We start from the raw sequence: 15,646 nt of genomic DNA, 5'->3' as shown, positions 1-15,646 counted from the left end.
AGCTTTATAGATTTTTATTGAATGACTTCTTATCCTTAAAATATTGATTGGTTTCATGTAAGGGACAACATGCAAAATGTGGCCCGTCTACATCAGCTTGCAAAACTGTCACTCCTAATATCCTGATGTGGCTGCTGCAGGTTATCATGGTTCACTGTGTATGCCATGTATGTGCTGCTGCTGTCCTTGGTCTGCATCATCCTGCTGCCACTTGCCACAGTGTTCCAGAAGGCCAACCTCTTTCTCCTGTTCCTCTTGTTCGTCTTGTATGGCTCTTCCTCCATCATGTTTGGCTTCATGTTGACTCCATTCTTCAATAAAGCTAAGGTAAGCTCTGGCAAGATTAGGCTCTTGTGTATTTTAGTGAGATAGTGAGGTAGAAATAAATGGCATTATTATATTGGCATCCAATTCAGCTAGAATTTTGTCATGAATCATGGTTTAAAAAGTGGCTTCCAACCCTTTCTTCTGATGACCCCTGTTATGCACATGACCCATGGCCACAACCTCATTTTTCACAATACAGTACCCTCCCGAGTTTCGCTCTTGCTTCGTTTCGAAGGTATAGCGCTAAACTCGAGGATCGCGAAACTCGAGGTTTCAAAAACACTGAAAAAGAGCTTGTTTGTTCCAACCCGTGGAGAAGCTGACTTTTTTTCCTCCTTTACTCCATTGCTATCTCAAAATATGTTCCTTGGAGGGTGGGTGGGAGGGGGGAGCGGGTCGTTTTGGAGCCGCAGATGAAGCCCTATGATTGGGTGAGCCCTGAGGGTGCGCTTATGATTCGTTGGAGGTTTGGTGACATCGTCGCCAGCGCTCACCTGGTCAGTGGTCTCACTGCCTTGGAGCAGTGTCACACTGGCCGTTTTCCTCCAACCGTTGTGGCTGCTGGCTGCGCTCGTGCGCCCATCTGGGAGCGAGTTATCAGTTATCCGTGGCCTGTTGTCACACTGGGCCTTTTTCTTCCCACTGCGTTGGCAGCAGCTTGGGCAACCAGTAATTCCAACTTCTCCAGGTGTGCGTCGCACGCGGCCAGGGTCGGTTGGCTGTGTCCACATCCACAACGTGGGCAGGGCACTTGCCGTGTATCGACATGGCGTCGTCTGTTAGAGTGGGGGCTGTCGCGGCTTGTGCTGCCATTGCCCAGGTTGTGGACTTGTTGCTGCAGTTGGGTGGAAGGAGGAAGCTGTTGTGGGTGTGGCATGCCTGTGGTTCCTCCATGCCAGTTCTCATTGTCACCATTGCGCATGCGCGGCCGGCCCACCCATCTAGACTCCGACCACATAAACACGTGGATCGAGTAACAGCAAAGACACTTACGCGCGCATGCACCGGACTCATCATGAACCATGGCAGGTATTTCTCACAAACAGAAGCGGCTTCGCCATTTCCTAGAGTGTGTTGGAACTTATTTGGCGAGTGGTTCATACAAACCAAACATACCCAATGGCAAAAAGAGAGCAGTGTTAAAGACGACTGCGACTAGATTTGGTTCATGTGAGCCCCTCAACAAATACCTTCTGGCACACTCAGGAAATGGTGAAGTTGTTTCTGTTTGTCAGAAACATCTGCAGTGGTTCCTGGTGAGTGGTGTGTGCGTGCATGTGTGTGTGTGTGTGTGTGTGGGTTGTTATTCGATCCATGTGTTTGTGTGGTTGAGTCTAGATAGGTGGGTTGGCTGCGCGTGTGGTGACGGTGGGAACTGGCATGAGGGAGCCACAGGCGTGCCACACCCACAGCTGCTTCTTCCTTCCATTTGGCTGCAGCAAAGAGTCCATAACTTGGGTGATGGCAGCACAGGCCGTGGCGGCCCTTGCTTTGGCATACGACGCCATGTTGATGCAGGGCAGGTGCTTTGTTTGTGTTGTGGATGTGGATGCAGTCAGCCGACCTTGGCCGTGTGTGACGTACGCCCGGAAGGGTTGGAGTTGCCGGTTGCCCTAGCTGGCGCCAACGAGGTGGGAAGAGGGGGGGCCCAGTGTGACACCAGCTTGCAGATAGCCGTGGACTCGCTCCCAGTTGGGCGTTCGGGCGTTGCCCGTGGCCCCAGCGGTTGGACGAAAGCAGCCAGTGTGACGCCGCCTTGGGGCAGTGAGGCCACTGATGGGGTGAGCGTCGGCGATGCCGTCATCGGACTCTCAGCAAATCACAAGTGTGTTTTCGGAACTGTCAGCCAGCTGTAAGACAGCCGCCTTCAACTGCGGCTTCAGGGCAACCCGTTCTCTCTTCCCGTTTTCTTCCTTTTTCCAAGGTATGTAATTTGACTCTACATGGAGAGGAGTTCCTCACATCTCCCATCCAGCTCCCCAACTCTGGCTTCATCGTTTAATAAGTCTCTCTCTCTCTCTCTCTCTCTCTCTCTCTCTCTCTCTCTCTCTCTCTCTCTCTCTCTCTCTCTCTCTCTCTCTCTCTCTCTCTCTCTCTCTCTCTCTCTCTCTCTCTCTCTCTCTCTCTCTCTCTCTCTCTCTTTGCCTTAGCCACAATATTTGGAGGAAAATGTCCCGTGTGATACTACCTTTTAAGGTAGCGTGCGTGACGCCGATGGTAAGTAGACGTGACCCGCACATGTCAAAGCAACGCGAAAGTCGGGATGGTAAGAATTTAGGACTAACCACGAAACTTGAGGATCGCGAAACTCAAGAGGGCACTATAGTTATAATGTCAGAACAGTACATGATGGTAGAATGTTGAGTAGTTAGCTGTCAAAGTTTATGACAAAATTGAATGAAGAGGTAAATGTGAGCAAAGTGAAATGCTTCCAGTCTGTGATCTACCAGTGATAGTGATAGTTTTGAACAATTAATTTAATTTGTAAAATTAGACATTTTAACCGTATCTAAAACAGTTGGGTATTTTTGAATTGTGAAACCCATGTAAGACTGTTATTTTCTTAAGAACATAGCTGTTATATGATCACACTGCTGATACATTGCTGTGTGTGTCTCAGGTTGCAGGAGTTGTCGGCAACTTGGTCCAGATCTCCTTGAGTCTGCTGTTTTACCTTCAAGTCTACCTTGAAGATGAAGTTAATCCAGGACTTTTCTGGGGACTGGGAATTTTCTCTCCCTGTGCATTTGCATTTGCAATTGATAAGGTAATGAAGAGAGAGCAGACTTTTGATAAAGTCATTATTTTCTTTTACCTTTTGTTCTGTCTCCATATCTGCTTCTACTGCCTCCATTTCCAGATTCTATCACATGATAATTGTTAAAAAGTGGTACTTACACTCATCCCCCTGCTACCATGCCTAATTGGTTACGAAACTGTGTGTGATAGTGGAAATATGTGATAGCTGAATTGAAGAATCAATAGCAATAATTCTAAATGGTCATCGGGTGGCTGGTTTACCTACATTTTGTGCCTATTATACCTCTCTTTGGACATATTTTCCCTAAAAACACTGTGCAAACATGATATTATACTTATAACACTCACAGTGCCACCTTATTATGCTCGGCAATGGTTGGGGGAGTGTTGCAAGGTTGCTCAGCCATTATTTCTCGTTCGCAGTGTCATCAATTATAAACAATTTTGATTTGTCCACATTGGTAAAGCCATGAAGTATTTTAAAAATTTCAGTCAGTTTTCCTCGGAGGCAACGTTTCTCAAGAGAGAACAAGTTAAAGAGTTGAGAGCCTATCGTTGTATGGTTTCTTGCGCAAGGAAGAGATCATTTTTGTTGCCTGATGTTGAACATCTAATTTAGCAATGTCCTTTGCATGATAGGGAAAGAGTTTGACAAGGTAGGGTGTCAGCGGAGAAGCACAGTTTTTAAGGACAATAGGTGGACCTCTTTTACGTTCGTAAGTCTTCAGAGGATTCAGGCCAGAGAGGACATAGAAAACATCATTCTTAAGCCCTTCACTCTGGCGACGTCGACGTCGGTGTCACCGTATGGAAAGGGTTAGTCCTCTTTTAAACCTCTTAATCCTCTTCCATTTCCTCATAATCCTCTTCTAAACCTCTTAAGAGGAAATGGAAGAGGATTAAGAGGAGGATTGAGAGGTTTAGAAGAGGATTAATCCTCTTCCATTTCCTCTTGACCCTTTCCATACTGTGATGCCGATGTCTGCATCATGGATGGAAAGGGTTAAGAATTTTACTATCAAGTATAGTAATGTTCTCTTGCTTCTAAAGTTTGTCATCACTTACACTAACCCTATGCAGAAAATGGTTGGGGATGTTAATGATGATGGTAATAATGATGACTGTAATATCTTCGTGAAATGGATTTTTTTTATATTCAGCCATGCAGGATGTTGCAAATTCAAATAATTGACTTACTCATTTTATTTAAAAGGTATTTATTGCTTAGAAGATTGTTATATGCATATAAATACATTTGTCAAAGTGTGCTCAGGTTTCTAATATCCATCCCCTGTTTCTGTCCTGAAATGTTTCAGGTTATCTACTTTGATTACGCTGCCAATGGTATAACCTACGCCTCATTGTGGGACGGCCCTGGGCTCCCCTTTGCTGGCAGCCTCATCATGATCAGTGTTGACATTCTCCTCTACCTCTTCCTAGCTTACTACCTTGACAACGTTGTTCCAAGTATGTCTACGTCTGTCTCCCATAATTTTTGTCACATTCATTGTCATTGCCATTATCACTGTTCTGGCAATCCACTTCAAGCATGTATACCATTTCTCTCCAGTATCACCCTCCTCCAATTCACTTCAGTTGTTCATATCACGAGTGGTATACAATATTAATAGTATTTCTTTTGATACAGGATTAATGTTTTGCTTACATCATTGTTACTTTTATTTGCCTTATTAATCATGATCACAGTTGTTCTCATCCTGGCATGTGTCCAAAGATCATCTCCAAAACTAGATCTTGCCAATCTTCACTTTAAATACTCCTTACCTCCTGCCTCAACTAAACTCATTCTAAAATTTTAAAAATAACACTTTTGCCTTACAGGACAGTCATCTGCCAACTAACCTGCTAATGAGGACTTCTCCACTTCATTTATCTTCAGTGTAGCACGCATATCTCTCACTATTTGCTTAGACATCACTTCCTCATTCCTACACCAATCTGAAAGCATAATCATGTTTCCTCCAACTCTTTTTTTTCCTTGAAACTCCCCTTTCACTCCTATATAACCTTTCTCTGGTTCTGCAGATGCCTTTCTCCTTGTTATCTCTCCATTTTCCCAAGGTATCTCCTATGTAGTCTGTCCTGCTGTCTGCTATTGTATTTCCTTTTGCTAACAAATTTTTGCCTCCTCTCTTTTGGGATGTTAAGTTTTGTAATAATTATAAATGAATATTACAGTATTAAGTGATGTTTTCTACAAATGGTAGTTATTGTTTTATGTCAATAAGCAAGGGAGAATTTTTTTTGGCTAAGAAGCAGTGTGACCTTCCAATATGCAAAATAATGTCACCATTTCATCACTTGAATTTTGGCAACACTTTTTTAGTACGATTAATTGTCAAAATTGAGATTGTACTGTATCCATTAAGGTTATAAGATTTCTGTTACCAATGACAGTTTTTTTTTTTTTTTACTTGCAGGTGAATATGGTACCAAGAGGAAGCCATGGTTCCTATTTGAGAAGTCATTTTGGATAAAAGATCACAATAAATTCCACAAGGTAATGTTGTTAAAAACACTGGAATGGAACATGCTGGTCTGTGTGGATTGATATGTATAGCTGTGATGAATGCAAGTGTCACATTACAGACTGCAATGGAATGAAAGTTTTGAATGTATTCCTGAAGTTATGTTCATTTGAGGTGCTCAGACTATGCTGTGGAAGACAGAAAACAATGGTAATGAGTGAAGAGATTTGTGTCATTAGTAATGGATTTGCAAAAGTGAATAATGTTGAATATAATTGAGGTAGATTAAATTATCATCAATTTATGCTTCTATTATAATCTCAAATCTTCCGTTAAATCTGAAATAGTTGAATTAAATTGATATTTAGTGACGTACATTTCTTGAGGCTTCAGGTACAGCATAATGTAGGAAGTACATATGCATGCTCTTACTTGTGACCTTAATCAATGAAGTTCTTTCTCTCCCCTCTCCTCATAGCTGACTTCTGAAGGAGTTCCCAATTCTGGCTATGTGAGTGATGCCAACCCAGATGTGGAGCCAGTGTCTGCTGAGATGCAAGACAGAACAGCTGTGCACATCCAGAACTTGGAGAAAACTTTTAGTCCAAGAGGGAAAAAGCCTGTGAAAGCTGTTGATGGTATGCTATGTTTATCTTTTTCTATAGTGGATGGGTTTTACCACTCCTTGAAACACATGGGAAATTGATTTATATAAAAAATGCAACAAAATTAACTTTTTACTTACTTCTAACTTACTTTTCTTTCTTTTTACTAAAGGTTTCAGTTTGGACATTTATGAGGGGCAGATCACAGCCATATTGGGCCACAATGGGGCTGGCAAGACAACACTGTTCAACATCCTCACCGGCATGACTGCTCCTTCCTCGGGCTCAGCGACCATCTTTGGAATGGACATCAGGTAGGTAACATTCATTAGGTAGCGTTCTTTCTGAATAATCTCATGTATATCATTGTCAGAGTGTTCAGTGCTGGTGTTTTAATAAAAAAAAATTATGAATTATTTTCAAAGAATGCTAATGTGAAGGTCCACTGTAAGCATTTCTCATCAGTCTCGTTTCTAAATTCCATTTATTTAATAACTCCATTTAGTGGGAAATCCAATTAGCGTGAGTTCATGTGTTAATTAGAGGGCCACTGTTTATGCATTGTGATGAATAACTGGTGAAAATCACAAGTAATTGAGGTATCCTTTCTTTGTAGTGACATTAATGACTTGACGGAGATTCGCCGCATCACTGGCATCTGTCCTCAGCACGATGTTGTCTTCCTGACACTCACCCCAAAGGAGCACCTCCGTTTCTTTGCTCGCATCCGGGTGAGGCATGGTTGGGTTTGTCAGAGCTCAGGATATTATTGATTTATCCATCAGTGTTGTGTTTGTTTTGATGAAAGGCTGATAAAGCCAAGGATGAACAAAGATTGCAAGGAATTAATATTTTGTATATTTACTTGAGATGAAGGATCTTGATGTGTTTTAGGAAGATTTAACATATATCAGATATTTGACCATTTAAGGCAGATTAGTGTACATAGCTGCCAGACACACACTTAATAGGGAGAGCCTGTGGGTTTCATGGAATGTTCAGTTTTAAGACTGAAGGCACTTTACAACTTTAATTTCATGATTTTTTTTCTTGAGACATTTAACAACTTCAAATTCATGAGTTTTTTCTTGAGGGGAAGAAGCTGGGAGATATGATGGATGATTTGTGGTGAAAGGAAAGCTGTTGAAAATTAGTTTATTTAAAATGATCATTGTTTTGCTCTGCAGTATCTTGTGGGTATAGATGGGAGATAACATGATCAGTAGCATACATGTTATGAAATAGAACAATATTTTTCTCCGGCAGGGAGTCCCAGAAAGCATAATTGAAAGAGAAGTGGAGCAGACTTTGAGGGAGGTCTTTCTGCAAGAGAAGGGAGATACTAAGGCAGCTGATCTTTCAGGTAACTACTTATATGATTTATCATGTTGGTTTCAGTACATTATTTGCAGTTATTAATGACTTCTTGACATCTGCTTCTAAGAGTAAGTCCACCATTTCTTTTAAGGATCCATGAACCTCCTTGTGCTGACTGGTGCACATGTCTTTTTCTTTGTATAAAATCCTTATAGTAATTACAACTTTTATCCAATATTCAATAATATTCTTACACAATCTTGTATATGAAGTTCTCATTTATATTAACATTTTTTAGGTGGACAAAAGAGAAAATTGTCCATTGCCATTGCCCTCATTGGAGACCCAAAAATGATCTTCCTGGATGAGCCAACAGCTGGAGTTGATGCTTATTCCCGAAGGAAGCTGTGGACCCTCTTAAAGAATAGGAAGCAGGGCAAGGTGTGTTGTAGTTAGGGAAATAGGAATAGAAAATAATGCAACGGTATTCAGTAAAGCTTTCATCTGGGGGTAGGTTGTGTTCAGAAAGTATCAGGAAGAAAAGATGGGAGAAGCATATGTTGAATATAAATGTGAAAGTACTGAAGAGTGAAAGGTAAAGAACAGTTTACTTTTTTTTTTTTTTTTATATATATATATATATATTTTTTAGGGACCACACAGTTGTTACTTATTCCAGTTTTGGTTTTATCATTATTGTTATTTTTTGCAGCATGTCCTTCTCCAAATAATGAAAAACATCATTTGTATTTGTTAACATTTTGTATGTGATCCCAAATATGCTATTACCATGTTTCTCCAGTGATAGATAGTCCTTGTAGGTAATTTTACATCCACTTCAATAGGGGCCCCTTGACTTGGCCCATATCCTCCAACTTCTTTCTAGTTTACTTTTGTATTTCTTTTTTGAGGAGACAAGACAGATGTGTGTGTGTGTGTGTGTGTGTGTATGTGTATGTGTTTCTGGACAAGAATAGTAAAGTTAACAAAGAAGTGAGGAAGAGCAGTTTTAGTAACATAATCAGTAGAAATCTTATTATGTGTTGCTCTTCTTATTTCTCCTTTCCTATTCTTAGGTGATCCTGCTGACAACTCACTTCATGGACGAAGCAGACATTCTTGCTGATCGGAAAGCCATAATGTCCAAGGGCAAACTACGGTGTTGTGGAACTTCACTTTTCCTCAAAAATAAATTTGGACTAGGCTACCATCTCACGTAAGTGATACTGACATTATGATTAATGTCTTGAACAGGTCCAATCATGTGTAGAACTGATAATAAATGGTCATTAGAATTGACAGAGGGGCAACCCACATGCTGCAGAAGTTAGCGCAGACGGAGGACCAGGTAGATACATGAAAGAGCATTTGCTGGAGCAGAATGGAGTACACCAACATCAAACAGAGAGGTAGAGAGGAAAGGGCTTTCTCCTGCATTGGGCTAGTGATACATTAAGATGATACTGATTTGTAAGCAAATGTTTACCGCCAAGAAGTATGCATCACCTGCCCTCTTTTGAAACAAATGGTCAGATTCCATGCAGCATTATTCACTGTGCACCAATGCACTATGAAAACATTACTTTCCTGGCTTTCTGCCTGATTGCAGTATTAACTACCATTGTTTGTTTCTGACTCACAATACTGCTAATCACAGGAATTTACATTCCTGTGTTGCATACATCTATTTACTGTGTTATTGTTTTATATATCCTCTCTGTGATATCCTTTTCCTAATATTCTTTAATTTCTTAGCTTAGTCATCCAATCTTACTATTCCACAGCTAAGTTTTACTTGACTGGAATCTTATATAGAATGCATATGTGTCATTCATCATCATCATCATCATCATTTAATGTCCATTTATTCCCTATGGTGGGATTGGAAGGGATATGAGCCTCCTCCACTGTTGCCGGTCCATAGCCATTTCTTCCGTGATGTTCAGCATCCTCATACCTTCCTCCACCACCCTTCTCCACATCTTCCTTGGCCTTCCTGGTGGTCTTCTGCCCTCTACCTCAAAGTTCAGTGCTCGTCTCAGGATGCGTTCTTCTCCTCTTCTCCTCACATGTCCAAACCACCTTAATCTGGTCTTATTCAGTAACTCCTCCAGGCCCTCCAGGCCACTCCCCCTCACCACTTCTTCATTTGAAATTCCATCTTGCTATCTGATTGCCATCAAATATCTAAGCATTCTCACATCACACTGTATCAATAGTGCTTCCAGCTGTTTCGTCGTAGCCCAAGTTTCTGCCCAATACAGGAGCACCGATCTCACACACGGTCTGTACACCTGTGCTCTGCTGCCAAGCGGGATATTCTGGTTCACTAATAAGCTTGCCAGTTCCTTCCAGCTCTTCCAAGCACAAGCTATCCTCCCTCTCACTGCAGCTTCTGCTTCTCCTTCACACCGTATGACATCCCCAAGGTAGCAGAAGCTGTCCACTACCTCTACAGGGGCTTCACCCATCCGCACTTGCCTCAATTCCACCTTTATCCGTCCTCCTCCAACACAAGTTGGACAACAGATGTCGACACCAGCTCTACACACATCTCTTACACCCGAACATCTCTGATGACTCCATCTTTCACATCCAGCACACCACACCGAATTTTCTGTCACCCCTCTTCCACAACAACCGCACGCATATCTCCCACTCTCCATTCTTATCATCGGCTCCTGTCCAGATATCACGACCTTTGTCTTTTCCATGTTCACCCTCAGCCCTCTTCTCTCTATTTCCCTCTTCCACACCTTGAACTTTTCCACTGCCTCCTCCTCCGATTCTGCCATTAACACCAGGTCATCCGCATACAACAGCTCCTTCAGGCTCTCTCTTCTAGCTTCTTTCGTAGCCTCCTGCATCACTACTATAAATAGCAGTGGGCTGAGTGCTGACCCTTGATGGACACCAACTCTGGTGCTGAACTCCTCTGATATTCCAGCTGGAGCCTTCACTTTACTCATTGAGTTTTCATGCAATGCCATCACCAATTTGATCAATCTCTCAGGAACCATCTGCCTTCTCAGAGCCCATGCTATCATTTCTCTAGGAACTCTGTCAAAAGCCTTCTCCAAATCCACAATAACGTGATACAACATCTTTTTATTCTCCTTATATCTCTCCTGCAATTGCCTCATCACAAATATAGCATCAGTAGTTGACCTGGCTTGCTGGAAGCCAAACTGGATGTCCTCTATTTTAACTATATCTCCCAACCTTCTCTCCAGAATCTTCTCCCACAACTTCATTCCATGCTCTAGCAACCTCACTCCTATGTACTTTCCACACACAAGTGCATCTCCCTTTCCTTTATAAATAGGGATAGTGTAGCTACTCCCCCACTCTGTCGGAGCCCTCTCTTCTGTCTCTATCAACTTGAAAACATGAAAACGTGATTTGTTTTTTTCTTTCTCCACATACAGATTGATAGTAGAGGAAAACTCAGAGGAAGGAACAGTTAAGAAGGCCCTGCAAAAAGACATACCAGAGGTTCAGCTAGCACGCTATTATGGGAAAGAAATGTCATTTATCCTCCCATCAGACTCATCACCACACTTCCCTTCCCTTTTCAAACAACTAGACCAGAGAATTAGCAATGGAAGTGAAGGCATTGAAGGTTATGGAGTATCTATGACCACACTTGAGGAGGTGAGTAACTGATTTTGTCACATTCAGGGTAACCATGACTGAAACTTATTTCATGGGAATGTCTTGTCTTTAGTTCACACTTTCTTGGTAATGACACTAATTAGTATGGGTGGTGCTTGGTATTGATAGCTGCTGGCACCCAGCACCATGGTGTCAGCTACTAAAGTACTGCTTGCCAAGACCAAGCAGGTGTTGCCTTTATCTGAGTCCACTGTTAACCCCTAAAGGACAGGTGCCCACAATCACAGGCGGCAACTAGCCCATAATCACTGTTTGGAAGCCATGCAGGCTGTTATTTTGAATGTATGATTGTTCCTTTCCTAGTACAGCTCCCCACAATAAATACTTGACACCCAGTGTCCTCTACCACCCAGCTGCTCAATTACTTCATGATAACTCAGCTATGGGGCAAGATAGAGACTTGTACACATTCTGTCACGAGGTTATCCTGGCCCCTCAGTCAGGAGGAGAGGAAAGGGGAGGGGATGGTGTGGTATCAGTCTTGGGTGGTGTGGAGGGGGTACAGGGTGGGAAGTGTGTGGGAGGCGAAGCATTCACCTAGACAGACATGGGGAATGGGAGTTTGATAGATTGTGTGAGTTGCCATCTCAGCTCATTCAAACAAAGTGCACAAAGAAAAAAAAATCCTTCATTTCCCACCATGATTACGCTGCTCTGCTACATCATACAGAAAGTAACTTGCATTCATAATTAGGTTAAATGTATAGTGTACATATTGACACCTTTTCTGTGTGTCAAGCATATTGTGAAAAATATTTAGTTTCACAATATGATAATTATAAATTGGTTGGATATCATAAGTGATGCCATGCTTCAATTCTAGATAAACACTCCCTAGCCCCAACTACTACTAAATGACTATTACTCACGTGGTTCCAGATGTTGGAGAACCAGTGTGGAGCGATACAAGGAATAATTTCCTAATACTATGGATCCCTAATGAAATCAGTACAGGGAATTTGTATTATTAGGAAATTATTCCTTGTATCGCTCCATGCTGGTTCTCCAACATCTGGAACCATGTGAGTGTGGAAAATATTAGTTTTTTTGAATGTCATACATCCTACTTTTAAGATATTTCATGCAGTGAAAGGAAAAGGTGAGGAAGACCTATTTCTCTTCTAATCCCATATCTTTTTCATGATGAATAACTTTCCTAAGAAAAGGAAGACTACTCTTTATTTTAGTGTAAAAGTTATTGTTTGCATTAAAACCTTTTCTGTCATTATCAAGGTGTTTCTAGCTCTAAACGATGAGAGTGAGGAAGGTGAACTTGGCTCCATGGACAATGTAGGACAGCAGATGATTCGTGAGAAGTCCCCCTCAGCCTCACCCATCCACAGCTCCACATCAGCGCAGGACAATGGGGCAACACAAGGAAACTTCATTGCAGCAAATAAAGGCTTTGCCATTGAAAATGTGGATGTTCAGTAAGCCAACACTTCTTTTGGTATGGTTTGAAATGGCTGGCTGTAATGACCTACAGTAGGTTTTATTTCTTGTTAAGGTTTGATATTTTGTTTCACAGCAGACTTAAGTGAGATTCAGATACTGAAAGAGTGGAATAGTTAGATGTTATGAGAATGATCATTTTGATTGGAATTGTTTGGATGGAAGAAAGAATATTAGACTGTCCAGCTCTCTTGACTCGCTCCACCATATCATTCTGCACCTCCTACAGGTTACTACTGCTGGGAGGGATCCAGCTTAAGTGAATGAACTATAGTGTTATGTAACTTATTTTAACTTAGTCAATTATTTGTAATTATTTTTTGGTTCAGTCTTAATCTGCTTCAATCTCTTCCTCTCACAGGAAAGACAGCTGGAGGACTTTTATTGCACTCCTCAAGGCACGTGTGACTAATATGATCAGGGAACCAACCGCTGTGATATTCCTGATCCTCTTCCCGCTCGCCTTCACCATTGCATCCATTGCCCTGGCTGACTCTCAGAGCATAAAGATCTCCACTGATGACAGTCCACCTCTTGCCCTTAAGCCTGGTGAGTGACATTTATATTTTACATTGATTTTGCTGCATGGTTTTTGTTGCCTTATTTAACCCATGAGAAATAGCACATATTTTAGAAATTACTAGAACAATTCTGTATTCTGTCTAATAGAGTATATATATATATATATATATATATATATATATATATATATATATATATATATATATATATATATATATATATATATATATATATATATATATATATCATAATTTACTTAGCACACTCACACACACACACACACACACACACACACACACACACACACACACATGCAGTTCCACATACAAGACTTCTATGGAAACTGGAAAATAAAGGAGAATTGAAAGAGAAAATGAAAAACTGGATGGAAAGTTACGTAAGGGGAAGAGAGATGAGAACAGTGGTAAAGGACATGAATTCGGAATGGAGAATTGTAGATAGTGGAGTGCCTCAAGCATCGGTATTGGCACCAATACTTTTCCTAGTGTATATTAATGATATGCCGGAAAAAGTAAGCAGTTACATGAGCCTGTTTGCAGACGATGCGAAATTGCTGAGACATATAAGAAACAGTAAAGACTGTGAAATTCTGCAAGAGGACCTAAATAAGATTTGGGACTGGAGTTTGAAATGGGAGATGGAGTTCAGTGTGAAGAAATGTCATGTAATGGAAATAGGAACGAGTGAACGGAGACCAAAATGGACATATAGAATGGGAGATGGAGAAATATTAAAAGTTCAAGAAGAGAGAGATTTGGGAGTGACAATATAAGATAATCAACAGTCTGAGAGTCATGTTAATAGGATATTCAGTGATAAGTATAGAATGGTAAGAAATATAGGAATAGCATTCTACTACATGGATAAGGATATGATGAAAAAAATAATAACCACTATGATTAGACCAAAACTGGAATATATGGAAACTGTGTGGTCTTCCCATAAGAAAAAACACTTAAAAAAACTTGAAAGAATACAAAGGATGGCAATGAAAATGGTTCCAGAACTGGAGGGATTGTCATATGAAGAAAGGTTAAAGAAAATGGATCTGCCAACATTGGAACAAAGAAGAGAAAGGGGAGACCTAATAAAAATTTATAAATTATGGAATAAAATGGAAGAAGTAGATAATGAGGAGTTACTACCATGAGAAGGAAGAAACACCAGCTACACATGAGGACACAGTAAAAAATTGAGAAAAGGAAAATGCTTGAGAGACATAAAGAAATATAGCTTCCCACAAAGAAACATAGAGGTTCGGAACAGACCAAGTGAGGACGTAGTATCGGCAAAGAGTGTGCACAACTTTAAGGAAAAACTGGACAGATACAGATATGGAGACGGGACCACACAAGCGTAAGTCCAGGCCCTGTAAAACTACAACAAGGTAAATACAACTAGGTAAATACACACACACACACACACACACACACACACACACACACACATTGGGGCAGAAGGAACCTTGTGTCCTTCAATGCCTCAAAAACTCAATTTCTCCACCCATCAACTCGACACAATCTTCCAAACACCTATCCCCTATTCTTCGACAACACTCAGCTGTCACCGTCTTCAACACTAAACATCCTCGGTCTATCCTTAACTCAAAATCTCAACTGGAAACATCATATCTCCTCTCTCGCTAAATCAGCTTCCTCGAGGTTGGCCGTTCTGTATCGTCTCCGCCAGTTCTTCTCCCCCGCGCAGTTGCTATCCATATACAGGGGCCTTGTCCGCCCTCGTATGGAGTATGCATCTCACGTGTGGGGAGGCTCCACTCACACAGCTCTTCTGGACAGAGTGGAGTCTAAGGCTCTTCGTCTCATCAGCTCTCCTCCTCCTACTGATAGTCTTCTACCTCTTAAATTCCGTCGCAATGTTGCCTCTCTTTCTATCTTCTATCGATACTTCCATGCTGACTGCTCTTCTGAACTTGCTAACTGCATGCCTCCCCCCCTCCCGCAGCCCCGCTGCACACGACTTTCTACTCATGCTCATCCCTATACTGTCCAAACCCCTTATGCAAGAGTTAACCAGCATCTTCACTCTTTCATCTCTCACGCTGGTAAACTCTGGAACAATCTTCCTTCATCTGTATTTCCTCCTGCCTACGACTTGAACTCTTTCAAAAGGAGGGTATCAGGACACCTCTCCTCCCGAAATTGACCTTTCTTTCGGCCACCTCTTTTGATTCTTTTTTGGGAGCAGCGAGTAGCGGGCTTTTTTTTAATTATTGATTTCTTTTTTTTTTTTTGTGTGCCCTTGAGCTGTCTCCTTTGTTGTAAAAACACACACACACACACACACACTACAGCAGTGGGGAGGAATGGGCAGAAAGGTTATCGAGTGGATGAAGGATTACTTAACAGGAAAAGAAATGAGGACGGTGATTAGGGAAGAGAAATCAAATAGGAGGAGAGTAGAGAGTGGAGTTCCCCAAGGCTCAGTTTTAGTACCAATAATGTTCTAATATATATA

General features: G+C 41.5%; 1 protein-coding gene across 7 annotated transcripts in view; it reads left to right on the top strand.

The window, feature by feature from the left end:
- LOC126999980 (cholesterol transporter ABCA5-like) overlaps positions 1-15,646 on the top strand; it is a 50,756-nt gene that overhangs the window by 10,059 nt on the left and 25,051 nt on the right. For all 7 annotated transcript variants that reach the window (XM_050863313.1, XM_050863316.1, XM_050863315.1 and 4 more), the window contains exons 8-20: positions 141-327; positions 2,948-3,094; positions 4,404-4,554; positions 5,529-5,608; positions 6,055-6,214; positions 6,354-6,495; positions 6,798-6,912; positions 7,448-7,544; positions 7,797-7,939; positions 8,575-8,714; positions 10,927-11,152; positions 12,407-12,603; positions 12,987-13,174. In XM_050863313.1, coding sequence (XP_050719270.1) covers positions 141-327; positions 2,948-3,094; positions 4,404-4,554; positions 5,529-5,608; positions 6,055-6,214; positions 6,354-6,495; positions 6,798-6,912; positions 7,448-7,544; positions 7,797-7,939; positions 8,575-8,714; positions 10,927-11,152; positions 12,407-12,603; positions 12,987-13,174 — 1,973 coding nt within the window. The remainder of the gene's footprint in view (positions 1-140; positions 328-2,947; positions 3,095-4,403; positions 4,555-5,528; positions 5,609-6,054; positions 6,215-6,353; positions 6,496-6,797; positions 6,913-7,447; positions 7,545-7,796; positions 7,940-8,574; positions 8,715-10,926; positions 11,153-12,406; positions 12,604-12,986; positions 13,175-15,646) is intronic.

The sequence above is a fragment of the Eriocheir sinensis genome, chromosome 17 (assembly GCF_024679095.1).
Source record: "Eriocheir sinensis breed Jianghai 21 chromosome 17, ASM2467909v1, whole genome shotgun sequence".
In the NCBI taxonomy this organism is placed as follows: Eukaryota; Metazoa; Arthropoda; class Malacostraca; order Decapoda; family Varunidae; genus Eriocheir; species Eriocheir sinensis.
The sequence above is the reverse complement of the archived record's forward strand: the minus strand, read 5'-3'. Positions and strand labels throughout refer to the sequence as shown.